Below are 14,852 nucleotides of genomic sequence, written 5' to 3' on the forward strand. Positions count from 1 at the left end.
CAGCTGCAGTCAACACCATCACACAGATGTCTGACTTTGGCACCTATAAAGTCCTCTGCCCGCCATCAAACAATATATTTCTTGTCCTTATGCCCAGAATCTAAACTACCACACACAACTCCCTTACACAGAAGAACACTAGTCTCCTATAGTATTGATTCATAATACAGTTGTAGCATTTCTGGAAGCTGTCATGATTTGCTGAAACCAGTTCTGACTTTCCTCATAGTGAAACTTCTCAAGAGACTTCCCACTTGCTCTGTAGATTCTTTAGGTTCAGCTGTAAATTGATAGCATAATAAGAGCTACACGTCTTAAAATGTCTTGTCAAGGCCACTATTTTTAACTGGCACCTCATCCCCCAGCCTTCCCCTGGGGAAAAGAAACTCCTCAGACCACTGTAAGGGAGGCATCATTTGGGAAGAAGATAAGACACACAATAATGCTCAGTGAGCTGAAATTTAAGCCTGATCATTTTAGAAATGACGTTCAGAAGTAATGCATGGTCCCAGCACAGAAGCAGCTGCAGGGTTTTGTTACTGTCACTTGCAAAGGCTCACAGCACTCAAATCTACCCTGTTCAAACCATGGGCTCCCAGGCCAGGAGACACCATTCTGTCCTTATGAAACCTTTAGCATAACAACCTAACCTCCAGGACGGACTTCGTTCAGATACAACACAGTTCTGGCATTGAGGTAATGATTCTAAATCCTGAATTATTTTGAAAATTTAAGCTGAATGCTTCAATCAGTTTGCATGAGTGCCATGATTAAAAATGCTTAATGGGATTTGCGTGCTTATATGCCAGGAGTAGTAAAAACATATCTCTAGCACATTGACTCTAGAGAGGGTTGAAACAAATATCAAGGAGAGAAAACCTGCTCTCACTGAAGTCAATGAAGTCAGGATTTCACCCAGGAAACTTTAAACATGAGGTATGTAAATACTTTTAAAAATGAGGACATTTCTTTCACCCCTTCACAACTGCAGCCTCTCATTCATTCAGGCCAATGCTGAAAGTTTTAGCTTTTAACAACATCCATCATGGAATTGTGGGAGAGAAAAGTTCTGTTAGATCCCATCTAGTTCTCCACCAAAGGGCTAAGCTACACGATTGCTGCCTTCAGTATATTTTCCAGTGCTTTGTCCAGTCTAGTTTTAAATGTGGCTTTGATTACTTCCTTTCACAATGTGATAGGTCTCACTGTCAGGTAATTTTTCTTGATACCCAACTGTTTTACTGTCCTAAGGGGAAAAAAATTCCCCTTTGAAGTAACAGATTGAAGAAATGTTTTTGGATGAAAGAAACTTCAGCAACTGCCACGTTCCCTTTTTGATTGTACTTGGCCAAAGTTTATGTTTAATGGAGATTTTCTACTATCTATTTTTATTATCTATCTTAGGTACTTATATGATCCCCATTACCGTAGTATCTGAGCAGCTCACAAAAGGCTATATTATCCTCACAGCACCCCTGTGAGGTAGGGAAGTGCTATTATCCTCATGCCACGGATAGAGAACTGAGTCACAGAGAGACTTGTCGTTCTCATTATGCTGATCAATTTACAGCTGAGCTTCAGGAATCGACAGAGCACGTGGGTAGTCTCTTGAGAAGTGTTACTGGTGAGGAAAGACAGGCCTGGGTCCAGCTCGTAAATGACTCTCTCTCTCTCTCTCTGTGTGTGTGTACACAAGCCCTTATATTACAAAGTAACTGGGTAAACACTGTGTCTTGCTGTTTTGTAAATTGTTGTCATTATTTTGCTGAGTTTTCACCTGTTTTGTGGATGGCTTTCTGGGGAGCTGGGATTTTGTGGTGAGTCTTTTAACCCTTACATGTTTCTCCATTTTTCTCTTATGCCTCTGTTTCCTTTGAAACTCATTCTGCATCCCTTACTCACCTCAAGTAGGACTTTTGCATGCACATAGATCCTTTTACGTTTAACTTTTTATTTTTCTGTTTGTCTTTATCTCTCATTAAAAAGGCCAGGAGCAAGCATTTTGTTTCACAGCCAAAAAGACACAAGATTTTTAACCCTTTCCAGCCCCTGATATACAGGGGAAGCCCCCTTTTCCTTCAAATCCTCCTTAAGACTCACTTCTTCTGGGAACACACTGTTAACAGTCAAAAAGCTGTTGCACACCTATCGTAACCAATACAAATACTAACTGTGCTTTAAGCTGCAGAGCTTCTACAGATCAGTCAGTGTACCCTGGGCCTGAATTGTTTTGTCTATGTAAACCCTAACCCTGCAAGTCAGTCTGTGAGTGGACCTTCTGCATCTGCACAGACCTCCATTAACTTCGGTGAGGCACCAAAGGGTTCAGGGATCTATTGAACAACTTGCAGGATGCGAGTCTTCAACTGTAAATTTCTTGAGGCAAGAATCATATCTCCTCCTCTGCGTTTTGTACAGGGCCTAGCACACTGTTAGTGATTAACAAACAATTAATAATAGCTGCCATACCAGAGCAGAAAAATAGACCATTTAGTTTGCGGTTCTCTCACCAACAGTGGCCAAGACAGAATGCTTCAAAGAAAGATAAAGCCCGGTCTCTTGTGATGCACCTAATAATGCTAATATATCAGAAGCAAAATCTCCTGGTGTGAGCATAAGATTTTGGAAAAGAGAACTCCTGGAGTTTTAATCGTAGTTCTGACGATGGACTCAGTCTATGGTTTTGAGTCACAATTAAGGCAAACATTTAAGGCAAATTTTTCAAACGTAAATGCCTAAACTCCACATTTAGGCCAGGTCTACACTCAGGGCCGCCGAGAACAGGTTCGGGCCCTGGTGAAAAATTTTTTTCGGGCCCCCCAGCAATGGCGGACCAGCTAAACAGGGCCTAGGGGGAGGGGGGAAGCCGAACCCCGGGCCCCTTTCCGGACCGCTGGGCCCTGGTAAGGCGACGGGGGGGGGGGGGGGGGGAGAAGCCGGGCCCCCTTCTGGACCGCCGGGCCCTGGTAATTTGTACCAGCTTCATCCCCCTCTCATCGGCCCTGTCTACACTACAGACTTATATCAATATAACTATGTTGCTCAGGGCTGTGAAAAATCTACACTCCTGAGGCTACATCTACACTACAGGGGGGAGTCGATTTAAGATACGCAAATTCAGCTACGTGAATAGCGTAGCTGAATTCGACGTATCGCAGCCGACTTACCCCGCTGTGAGGACGGCGGCAAAATCGACCTCTGCGGCTTCCTGTCGACGGCGCTTACTCCCACCTCCGCTGGTGGAGTAAGAGTGTCGATTCGGGGATTGATTGTCGCGTCACGTCGGGACGCGATAAATCGATCCCCGAGAGGTCGATTTCTACCCGCCGATTCACTATGAGTGACGTAGTTATACTGACGTAACCCCTGGTGTAGATAGCGCTAGGTCAGTGGCAGTGTTGACATAGCTACTGCCTCTGGTAGAGGTGGATTAACTACACTGACAGAAGATCTCCTGAGCCCTCTGTCACCTAAATGAAAGCACCCTGACTTTGAAGTGCTGGGCACCTGCGGGTGCTATTGATGTTAGTGGAAGTTGAGGATGCTGCATAACTGAAAAATCGGGGCTCTTCTCAGGTGTCCAGGCATGGTTTTTGGAGCACCGACATTTATGCACCCATCTTTGCGGAGGCAGGGCCAGAGGCTGTGCACTGCAGACAGCGCATGGACTAACGCCCGGCTGGGCGCTGCACTGCGGACAGTGGCAGGGGGGTCTGGGGACGATGAGCACTGCAGGGTAGCAGTAGGCAATGCAGAAGTTGCAATGCCGGCTGCAGAAGTTCGGGGGGGTGGGGGACGGCTTGTACTACATTGCAGATGCTACCAGTGCCATGGCCTGCACTGATGGCTGCAGGCGGGCCAGCGGCACCATCGCAGCTTGCACCAGTCGTGGCAAAGCAGGGGCTATAATTGCAACGTGCGAGCTGCCTGGAGGCCTGCGGCCGCGGCGCTGAGACCGGGCCTCCCTTGCCCCGTGCCTGTCACTCACCGCCCGCCGCTCGGCAGGGGAGGGGCAGGGGCAGGCCTTCCCTCGCTGCTGCCGCTTTCTTTTCCGCTCGCCCCGGCGCGGCGCTTCCGGCTCTAAAGCGGCACAGCCCGGGCTCCAGCTCCCGCCGCTGCTCGGAGCCCGGCTCCAGATGTGGCGCCCTCGCCTCCTTCATTTGCATATTGTGCAGCTGCGCGATGCCCCTCCCCCCTCGCGGGGCGGGAGATAGCTAGAGGCCTGTCCTGCTAGGCGAGGACAAAGAGCCGGTGAGTGCCTGAGACGGGGGGTGGGGAGTGCTGGGTCAGGGTGCTCCCTCCCTCAGCTGCTTGCTCCAGGGCACTGGAACAAGGGGTGCTGGCTCTCGCCCCCCTGGCTTGAAGTGGTTTCCATCATATCCAGGGTTTACAGTTTGGTTCAATGGATCTCAGCATCTCCACGACACAAATTGTTCCAGCGCCCTGGCTCCAGCTGTTTTCCACAGCTGTATTTCCTATCCCTTAGCCGTGGGTACCCTCCTCCCCACTGTTGTCTCTGGGCTGTCATGCTTTGGGCCAGTGGTTCTCAACCTATTTGCTATTGTGGGCTGCATCCAATGCTGCCTGTATGGACCTGAGGATGTCAAAGGGCTGCAGCTGTGTGCTGATTGGGCCGCAGGTTAAGAACCGCTGCTTTGGTCTAATCTGATTTGATGGGTTCAGTGTGAGTGCTGGGTGGTGGGGGTGGCCTGGAATACACGGGATCAGACTAGAGTGGTCCCCAAACTGGGGGAGGAACATCTGGGGTGTGTGGCGGGGTCTGGGCTAGCTCCCATGGGGGATGGGGAGGGAGTGCTACCCAGTCCCGCTCTGCTCTAGCCCCCAGCCCCCTCTCCCAGCCTCAGCTCAAGCCCCCACTCCTGGTCCCTGCTCCCAGCCACAGCCCCAAGCCCCACTCCCAGCCACGGCCCCTGGGCACAGCTTGGCCTCCGCTCCTGGCCATTGCTCCGCCCCTGGCCCAGGGGTTTAGGGGGGAAGCACGGACACGTTCCATTACTGGTAAGGGGGAGTACGAGAGGAAAAGTTTGGGCAGCACTGGACTAGATGGTCTGGTCTTCCAAGGCATCTGGCCTTAAACTCTGTGACTTTTGAGAGGAGAGCTGAGTGCTACCTGGACTAGAGGAATTGAGGGTTAGGATGCATCTGTCCGAGGCCTGCTGCATCCCATGCATTCGATCCACAGCTCTCTGAACTGCAGATCACAAAACATCAGCCAGCCAGTGACCAGGAACTGGATCAGACCTGTGGGATTGGGATTCAGTTCTCCGTAGCCTCTATAATGAGCCTGCCAACATGGGGGCCAGTTAGTGCCAATTTTGACCTGGCCACGTGACCAAGGACCGGGCTGAGACCAGTCTATTTCACAGAGCCATTAAATAAATGTCACTTTGCACTATTATCTGCCACTAATATGGCATCATGGTAGATGCTTTGTAGATAGATATGACCTTGAGCAGGGCCGTCCTTAGGCATACACAGCATATGCAGCTGCGTTGGGCACCATGAAATTTGGGGCACCAAATTGCCCCATTTTTCAGGGTGCCCTAAGCAGCTGCGTGCTGCATACGTGGCAGCCCTGGCGACCAGCCCTATCCCTCGGCCGGCCCCCCCCATCAAGGGGCAGGGCCATCCCTAGGGGAGTGTGGGGCCCCAGACAACTCCCTCCGCCCTGCCTCTTCCCCTTCCCCCCTCCTCCGCCTTCGGCCCGCCCCCATTCCACCTCTTCCCCCAGCAATCCCGCACTCACCGGCAGCGGCGGGAAGCGGAGCAACCCGGCCCCAGCTTTCTCTACTCCTCCAGCTCCCATCCACAGCGCTCCGCTTCCCGATCATCCCCCTGCACTCACCAGCAGCAGGAGGCAGAGAGACGCAGCCCCAGCCCGCTCCGCTTCCCTTGCCCCGGCCCCAGCCATGTCGCTCGGGTTGGGGAAAGGACCACCCCCGGCTCTCACCGGCAGCGGGAAGCAGAGCGCCACGGCTGGGAGCTGGCAGAGTGGAGCGGACTGGGGCTGAGCTACTCCGCTTCCTGCCACTGCCGGTGAGTGGGGGATCCCTTCCCCCGAGCCTCCTCCCTCGAGCGACACAGCTGGGCCGTCGCGAGGGAAGCGCAGCGGGCTGCTCCCGGCCCCCTGCTAATTCCCTGGGCCACTCTGTGCCTGTGGGGCCCCCAAAAGTGGTCCCCCACAGCTCCTGCCTCCCAGACTCGGGGGGGGGGGGAGGCTGCGGGGGAGCTGCGTAGGGCACCCAAATGTCTAGGGACAGCCCTGACCTTGAGGTCCCCATATTTGTATATTAGGATAGGTGTGAAAGAATGGTATAATGGAGATCTGACACATGGTCAAATAAATATCAGCTCATCAGCTAGTGAGTGACTACTTGCTGTAATATACATTTGTACTGTATTGCCCCCCAGAGCTGGTGCTAGGTATAAGCAGACTAAACAATTGCTTAGGGCCCTGAGTAGGTCAAGGGCCCCCATATTAATTATTAGTATATGTTGGGAGGGGGGGACCTCAAAATACTCCTGCCTAGGGCCCCCAATGGGCTAGCATTGGCACTGCTGCCCCCTACTGGATATAATATGTCTGTTTCCTATACCAGGTAAGGTCCTGAGCCTACAAATTGCTGAGCCTACTTCTGAGTCCCCCTCTCATAATCATTGGGAAACTCACGGAGTGTGGGAAACAGGCACGTCCATGGCCACAGCACTGGATTGCAGTCTCCTTGGCGAGTGCCTGGCCTTTTACTGAGTGAGTGCTGGAATGCATGGCAGCAGGTGTGGCATGACCCCATGCCAGTGTGGGGAGATGGGATTACGGAGGGGAAAACCAGTGGCCTGGAATGAGAGGCTAAATGAAAGTCTAAGGACCAATACTTGGATCAACTAGTAATCTGTGTCACTGCTTGGAGGAGTAGGTGGCATTTTGCCCTAAAGCTGATGGGAAGGAGGTAACTGTGGTTGAATACAAAGGGCACCTCTCAGGGGGAAAACAGCACCTAATGGGATTCTCCCTTTTATCACCTCTCACTTTGGCCTGTTTCTTGTCTTGCATCTTTAGAAAGCCTTTGATTTGCGATGAAGGAGGAGGAAGCTCGGCAGCGGAGGAAGGAGGGCAGGGCGAAAAATGGAGAGCGATCCAGGCACAAAGCAAAGAGCAAGGGTAAACACAAAGACAGCAGACTTGGCAGCCAGGAAGCAGAGGATGTGCCTTTGGTCTCACAGCAGAAGCAGCCAGCCGAGGGGAAAGGGCTCATGGCAAAGCGGCAGGACGAATCGGCCATTGCAATTGGCCTGCAGGTGCTCCTGCCATACCTGTTAGCAGGGCTTGGCATGGTCTTGGCTGGGATGGTTTTGGACTATGTTCAGGTAAGGGTGAAAAGCTCCTCGGTATGAGTGTGTGTGGTGTGCTGTTACCAGGCGTCAGAGGTCCTGCCTTTTCTCCCTTCTTGGATATGCACAAGTGAAAGGGTTACAGCAGGTTGGGTGGATATGGGAGAGAAGGTCTCCCTTCATTTTGGATGTTAATTTCCTTCCCCACCCCCAAATTTAAACCAGCATTACACAGCTACTTCTGCAGAGTGCTCTGGCTATCTCTAGGCAAGGCCTGTCGAATGTCTTCTCCTGCACCTCCCATGGAGACTAAAAGCATCACTATGGTGCTTCCAAGCCCCAGAGTTCCCTAGTGCTCTTTTTAGTGCCAAATGCAACCTGCTGAGCACCAAGTTGCTCTCCATGTTTGTTTCTAAGGCTTTCTAATGAATGATTTGGGTCGCTTTCCAGCCTGTGTAACATGTTTTCTGTGATAGGCACTACTTAAAGTCTAAGTTCTGATTAGACTAAGAACTGATTGTAGGCCATTTACATTTAGAGTTACAGTTCATATCCGTAGTACAAACAAGAGATCACAATGTGTTGTTACTAATGGGTAATGCTTTTTCAGCTTTGCATTCCTTTTTTTCCTCCCTGTGTATTTGACTAGCAAGCTATCAGGTCAGCGTGCCCCTTCGTTATCTGATATGGTGACACTGAAAGCCCCATGCTGGTATTGACAACTTTCAAAAAGTTGGAGTTATTTCCCTTCAGTCCCTCAATTACTCTTGTGGCGTAAGGAGATCAACTAGGACCCATTGAAGCGAAGGACATTGCCTCTTAAGACTGGCACAGTATCCTTGATACCAGATACTGCAGCACACATTATCCACTTTTATAAGAACCCTCCTAGAACAGAAGATGCTATGTGTCAGTAGCTCAGCAGAGGGCCTCTTAATTTAGTGTCCTTCCTGATCCTGGTTTTGTCTCCCCCTTAATGGAGTTTTAACATATAGAGGGTTTGGTTTGGTTTTTAATTTTTAATCTCTCTCTATTTTGATTGTTTTCCTTTTTTATTAATAACTGATGTTTAATATAAATTACCTTTTATCTAATGTTCACACAACTGCTTTACAAATCATGTATACAGTGGCAGATGAAGTGTTTCCTGAAAAGCGGTCACTTCTGGGGAAGCACGTGCCAGTTGTTAAACAGTTGCACAGCAACATCACTCTGTCGTTGAGAACAGGAAGTGAAATGACTCCCCCATCCAACAGAAATTACAAACAATTCCATGTGAATAAGAATACATAGTACCCTTCCCTCTCATGCCGAGTTCCTAACCAATTAGGGAAGAAATCAGCACAGTCTTTGTGGAAAGACAAGTGCTGCAGTGCTAGCACTTGGCCTGATCAATGTGCACAGCCCAAGTGAATGTATGGCTCTTTCCATTCCCGCCACCCCCGCACGGATGGACTCACTGATGCTTGGACTCTTCCTCCCTTTTCTGCCTCCTCACCAGCCTAACCTATCCCAAACCACCTGTTGCTGCTGCTTCTGCTGAATGAATAGGAACTCAGCATTTCCCTGGTGCTCCTTTCTGGCCTCCTCCCCTGTTCACTCATGGTCTGCCTGCTCCCAGCCCACCTTGACATAAACACTCCCCTCTCCTTTTTGTCGCTGTTCAAATAGAGGGAGAGAGATAAATACATTAAAAAATGAAAATGAAATAATTTGCCCCAAACTGGCAGTGAACTAGCAGTATCTGTACTGTTCTTATTCCTAGACCCCACTGGTGCTTAACAGCCCTGCCCTCCAGTGATTTGAACTTGGAGGACAGGAAGGTGGCCAGCCACAATGGTATACACAACACCGTTGGGGACAGCTTGTGCTACTACATTCTGCAGCAAGGATAAGTCACATCTAAACAAAATGTGTTTAAAATCTTGTTCTTTGGCATTTTGTGTCTTTCCCTGTGCTCCTCTTAGTGCTTCTGATTTTCTTTTTGAAAGTTATTCATTAGAGGCCCCGGTCAGGGGTAAGAGCCCCACTGTGCTAGGTGCTGTCTAGGCATGTAACCAGAAGTGGTTCCTGCCCCAAAGAACTTAGTGTAAACAAAATATTACCTTGTGGGACAGTTTGTGCTGGAAGGGGTGAGGCTCTGGATATATGACTCTCTGTCAGAGGTTCCTTAAGTGTACAATAAAAAAAGCCAGTGTGCAAACATGGGCCGCCTAAGTTAACTATGTTTTCTGCCTGTCGATTTGCCAGTTGAATGCTTTTTATTGTGCTTGCTTAGAAATGGAGCGTGACAGAGAGTGATAAACTCATTCACCCCAGCTTGCCGAAGGTTTAATATAGGACATACTAGCTATTATGTCACTTTATGGCACCTGGATCTTTCAAAAAATCTGATACTTTCCTTATACTAATGCTTTTGCCTCTGAACGAGCAATTCACACTGTACAGTGACTTTTTAGGACTGTGTATATTGATTATCTGCATACACGCATACAAACCCCTGAAATCCTGAGGTTGCTGCCTAGGACCAGCCCTGCATTCGTTACTCAGTTGACCTCAGACTTCTGCGTGGAACCAGAGCTTCATCCTATTACCTTGAAGTTGTTGGTGGGAAGAAGCAGACTGGGTCATAAAACCCATTTTGTAGGCATTGGAGAGAGCTTCTCTGTTCAGTCCCCCTGTTCCTGTCCCTTTGAGCTCTCCTCCAGCAGGGAGGTTTGAAATGACCTCCCTTCTTTGCTTCCTGACAGCCACCATGTGCTGCTATTGATGGAGTCTCAAATCCCACTGGCTTTGAGAATACTGCCTCCCTGCATTGCTCCTGGTGCATCATCTCTGGGAACAGCAAAGGACTGAGTCAGGAATCTGGAGCCAGGGCTCTTGCTTTGTGGCCTGTAACACTTACCTGGAGATCCTTGTGCAGCCAAACCCTATAGACTTGATAATTGTGTGTGTGTTTGTGAATTTAGGGCTGGGGAAAGTATTCACACTCCCAGCCAGTGTGTTTAGTGCTGGGGATAAATATTAGTTAAGATTACGTGGCCCATGTGTCCTTAAATCTCCTTGCTGAGAATGCCTGTTCAGAGGCCAGCTAGTGCCAAATATAGTAATGAGGGTTTTTCAATGTTGATTTTGAATGCTAGGAACTGGACTGAGACAAGCAGACTCTTTGTACTGGCCACCAAACAGCCAGCAATTTCTATCATTACTGACTGGCTGGATTTAAATCAGCAACTGATCAGTGAAAGGCTCACTATCCAATTTCCAATACCTCAGGCCGTCCAAATCCCCTTTCATTACAAATAACTTGTATAGAACCTTTTGACTCCAAGACCCTAACATGCCATCCAAATTATTACAGAGAAGGATGAGTATAAAGTGAAGATTTAAAAAAAACAGACTTTTTTAATTGAAATCAGATTATTTAAATTAAATACAACTTTATTTAAAAAAATTAAAATTAATTTTGAAATTTAAATATTATAATCTATTAAAATCATTTAAATACAAAAAATTACGTTCAATAGTACATATTTGGTGCCAACTTTGAAAGAAAGAAAGCCACTGAATTGGTGGCAGCCACTGGCTAAGCACCTGAGAGCAGAGTTGTTATGTGGTAAGCCAGCTTTTGACTGCAGAGAGAATATTTTCTTCATTTTAGTTTATTCAGCTAGTTCAGTTCAGTGACTAGTTCATTCAAAATTAAGAAGCCAATTGGGAGTTGAAAAAGCAGGAAAGCTTGTTATTTTCTCTTCCAATTTACAAATAGAAACTAGGTGTGAGAGGATGAGATCTACTAGTTCCAAAATCTTGAAGGACACAGTGATCAGAAATAATCGGTTCAATTCACTAACTACAGATAATACTTCCTTCGTTTAATAAACAGGTTAGTTTTAAATGCAAAATATGTTTTGATACACTTTTTGGTATGCTTTTTTTTTTCTTGTGTTTCCAGCACATTTATTTAATTAAAGCAAGCAAAATGCAGTTTTTTAGCATTTTAATTGAATTTACATTTCCATCCAAATAGGACTTGACACAAATAACAAGTAAAAAAGTTAATCACCAGATAGTGAATAAGAAATGAATCATTTGCCATTTTCTAAAATTATAAAAATGAAGAATCTGAATAATTGTACGTTAAGCTATATAATGTATATAGCTATAGTATACCCTCCTGGTTAGTAGAAAGAAGCACCAAATGTAGAGTAAAGGCTATATTTAGTTGCAAATCAACATGGTTTAATAGTTATCAACCAGTGAGAATCAACTTTTCTTCAGGAAAATAACTAAAAATTCAAAACATGATTAAAATTGATGATTTAAACCAAGGCTTCCTGTCTGCTGATTTAAATTAATCCATCCTGTCACAGAGGAGCCCTGACAAAACACCTTCCAAGTTCCATTAACACCCTCACCCCCAAGTTTGGATAAGTTTGGATCTGGATTTGAGCTTTACAATTTAGGCACATCTCTACAAGAATGATACAAATTTACTAGCATAAATGGGCGTAGCCACACCGAAGTCAATGGGCGTAGGCCAGTGACTTTGGCCATGTATCTTTAAACAGGAAGCACTGAGATGAAGCCACCTCTGGGGTGGAACGCAAAAGCTATTCAGCAGCATGCAGGAATAAGCTTTAGGACAGGAAGTGGAGATATACCTATCTCATAGAACTGGAAGGGACCCCAAAAGGCCATCAAGTCCAGCCCCCTGCCTTCACTAGCAGGACCAAGTACTGATTTTTGCCCCAGATCCCTAAGTGGCCCCCTCAAGGATTGAGCTCACAACCCTAGGTTTAGCAGGCCACTGCTCAAACCACTGAGCTATCCCTCCCCTATATGAAAGAGCATATATTAGCTATTGGAAACTTTTCCCTTTTTTCCCCATGGACTAGTAAGATTATAGAGCTACCTTAAATAAGCTCCTGCTGTGACTTTTATCTTGGTCTTTTAGAGGTAGCTGAAAGTTGACGTGATGACAGCAGATAAGGGTATTCGTCTTCGAAGCTCATTGGTTGGTTCTGTGGAACTTTTTTAAGTCAATCATTCAGAGATACAGCTGACATAAGCTGATTATTCCTTCCTGAGCTCGTACACCACAGACGAGACTGGAGAGGGGGGAGCAAAAAGGGGGTCAGGCGAGGCAAACGTTCTCTCACAGCCAGTATAGCTTTGCTGCCTTTCCCGATGGGAGCTGGGTAATAGCTGGGGTTGTAACAGGCGTGGACTCCTGCTCTCGGCGACCTTGAGGGAAACCAAATGAAAACCTGGATATTAATTGCCCCACCCCTTGGCCTTGGAACGGTGAGAAAAGTTCAATGCCCCACATGGTGGGGCTACTTCAGCTCCAGCTTATATATTAAACCATTGTATCAAAGGCAAGCCATGTTCTGCGAAGAAATGTAACCTGAAGAGAAAGGACACCTGTGCCTCTGAGAACACTGAGGGATTCCTGCATGGCCTGTCACTCTTTGCTCAGGGACTCTTATGCCTGAGGAGCAGGTCTTTCTGGTTTTCGCTGAGCTGGGGGAAGCTGGAGCAGGGGTGGGATCATCAGTATTTATCCACAAACATCTCAGCAATCTTCCTTTCTTCTCTTTTAAATTCTTCTGGATGTAACATGGAGAAAGAGCTTCCATGAGGCTCCTCGCAGTCTGAGCTTAACCAAGTCAAGCTGATTTGGGAAGATAAGTTTGCTGTGGTTCTCTGGAAGGGAGGAGGAGAAGAGGAAACTAAAGGACTGTGGCTTCGTTGCTAGGTTGGGGAGCAGTGTCTTCAAACTGTGGAGCAAGTAGCTGGGCATGCGATGTGTGTGAGCTCCTGGCTTTTTTTCGTGCTCTGCCTGTTGAATATGGGCTAACGGCCTTTGACCATGGTGGTCACCCAGCTACAACTGGAGCTGTGCTTCCATGGGAAGAAACTGAGAGGTTTCACCTGCAAGCTGACCAGGTCGGCTAATGGATTTCTCCCAGAGACGTCCTTCTCCATTGCCTCCCAGATCTTCGTGCCATTCCTCTTGGCTGGTTTGGGCATGGTGGCTGCTGGCCTGTTGATGGATCTTGTTCAAGTACGTATGTGTGATCAGGCAGCTTAGTAACAAGGGGCTGATTTGCCTGGGTGACCTTGCATATGCATTTGTAATTTGTGTGTCTAATAAGCATGATTAGCCTGGGCAGCACCCGATGGCAAAGAGCATCATCTTTGTGTCAATATGTAGGAATGGTTCTTCTTAAGTCAGAGTGTTTGGCTTTGTATTTAGGCATGGGCGGCTGGACAGACAGTAGCCTAGGTACAGTAGAGGAAGAGTTCCTCCCATTCTGTGTCTAGCCACACATTTTGGAGCAACTTGTATCAAACTGCACCAGGCCACAGTACTGGGATCAAACAAATGCTACAGCATATTCATCTATTGTATGATATTCATTCTGTCCCCCAGAAAGTTCCAGGTCAGAGCTGTGGTTAACATGTTCACATTTTGAAGCAAGTTTATCATTTCAGTTCTTGGATACTAGAGGTTATTTTCATTGATTATTCTTTAATCTTGAAGGCACTCAGCTATTCTGGGATGGGCACAGAATAAGAAATAATCAGACTAGAATCTAAACATTTCTGGGCCAGATTCTGATCTCATTTTCTTGGGTGTAAATTCATCGTCACTCCCTTTGACTTCAGTGGAGTTATGCTGGATTTACACTACTGTGCCCGAGATCAGAATCTGGCCCGTCTAGCTTTCCTTTGTCCTGGTGGCACAAATAGAAACTCAAAATTTGATCTTGTTTGGGTACCTTATGCGGGTGGATTTGCAAATCAAAATGTTGGCACAACTTCCACTGCTTTCAGACTGTGTCCCACTGTTATCTACGGTGCTCAAAAGCAAGCTGGAATTCATAGGATTCTCTGGCACTTGTACCCCAGCAGGAGCCAAGTATGGGCATTGCTTTATTTTGGCGGTGGGGTGGGGTCTTGCCCTGTCACTTGACCAAGGACAATAATGGTGCAAAGAATGAATTGATTCAAGAGACTATGATGTGAGGAGCAGCAAAGAAAGAATGGCTAACTGCTGCTGTACTATGCCTAACAACCCGCCTGTGCTCTGCTCCAAGGCACAGACCTACCTTTTAGTCTTACAGGAGCTCCTCTCCTTAGCCATCTCCCCCTGTGCTATATAATAATACTTAGCACTTACTTATCTGCTGCCTTATCTCTCAGAGCAGGATACAGACATTAAAATACTAATCCTCACCAAGCTCTTGTCAAGTAGGTAAATTATAGGCTTCGTCTACACTAGAAAATGAAGTCGGTTTAACTACGTTGGTCAGGGGTGCGAAAAATCCACACCCCTGAGCGATGCACTTAAGCCGACCTAAGTCCCTATGTAAGCACTAGGGAAAATTCTTCTGTCGACCTACCTACCACCTCTCAAGGAGGGAGATTATGTACACCGACAGGATGGCTTCTCCTGTCAGCGTAGGGAGTACAGAAGTGTTGTAGCAGCTCAG

General features: G+C 47.4%; 1 protein-coding gene across 6 annotated transcripts in view; it reads left to right on the plus strand.

Moving 5' to 3' along the window:
- The first annotated feature begins 555 nt into the window (after nt 1–555).
- Nucleotides 556–14,852, plus strand: part of SLC41A3 (solute carrier family 41 member 3) — a 36,578-nt gene continuing 22,281 nt past the window's right edge. The window contains exons 1-3 of one of the 6 annotated variants that reach the window (XM_054034293.1): nt 556–696; nt 6,621–6,769; nt 7,079–7,386. In XM_054034293.1, the coding sequence (XP_053890268.1) occupies nt 7,096–7,386 (291 nt within the window). In that variant the 5' untranslated portion in view covers nt 556–696; nt 6,621–6,769; nt 7,079–7,095. Of the gene's footprint in view, nt 697–4,037; nt 4,252–6,620; nt 6,770–7,078; nt 7,387–12,460; nt 13,421–14,852 lie in introns of those variants that run through there. The other 5 variants (XM_054034292.1, XM_054034294.1, XM_054034297.1 and 2 more) reach the window with 5 other exon arrangements.

The sequence above is a fragment of the Malaclemys terrapin genome, chromosome 7, assembly GCF_027887155.1.
Source record: "Malaclemys terrapin pileata isolate rMalTer1 chromosome 7, rMalTer1.hap1, whole genome shotgun sequence".
Lineage (NCBI taxonomy): Eukaryota > Metazoa > Chordata > Testudines > Emydidae > Malaclemys > Malaclemys terrapin.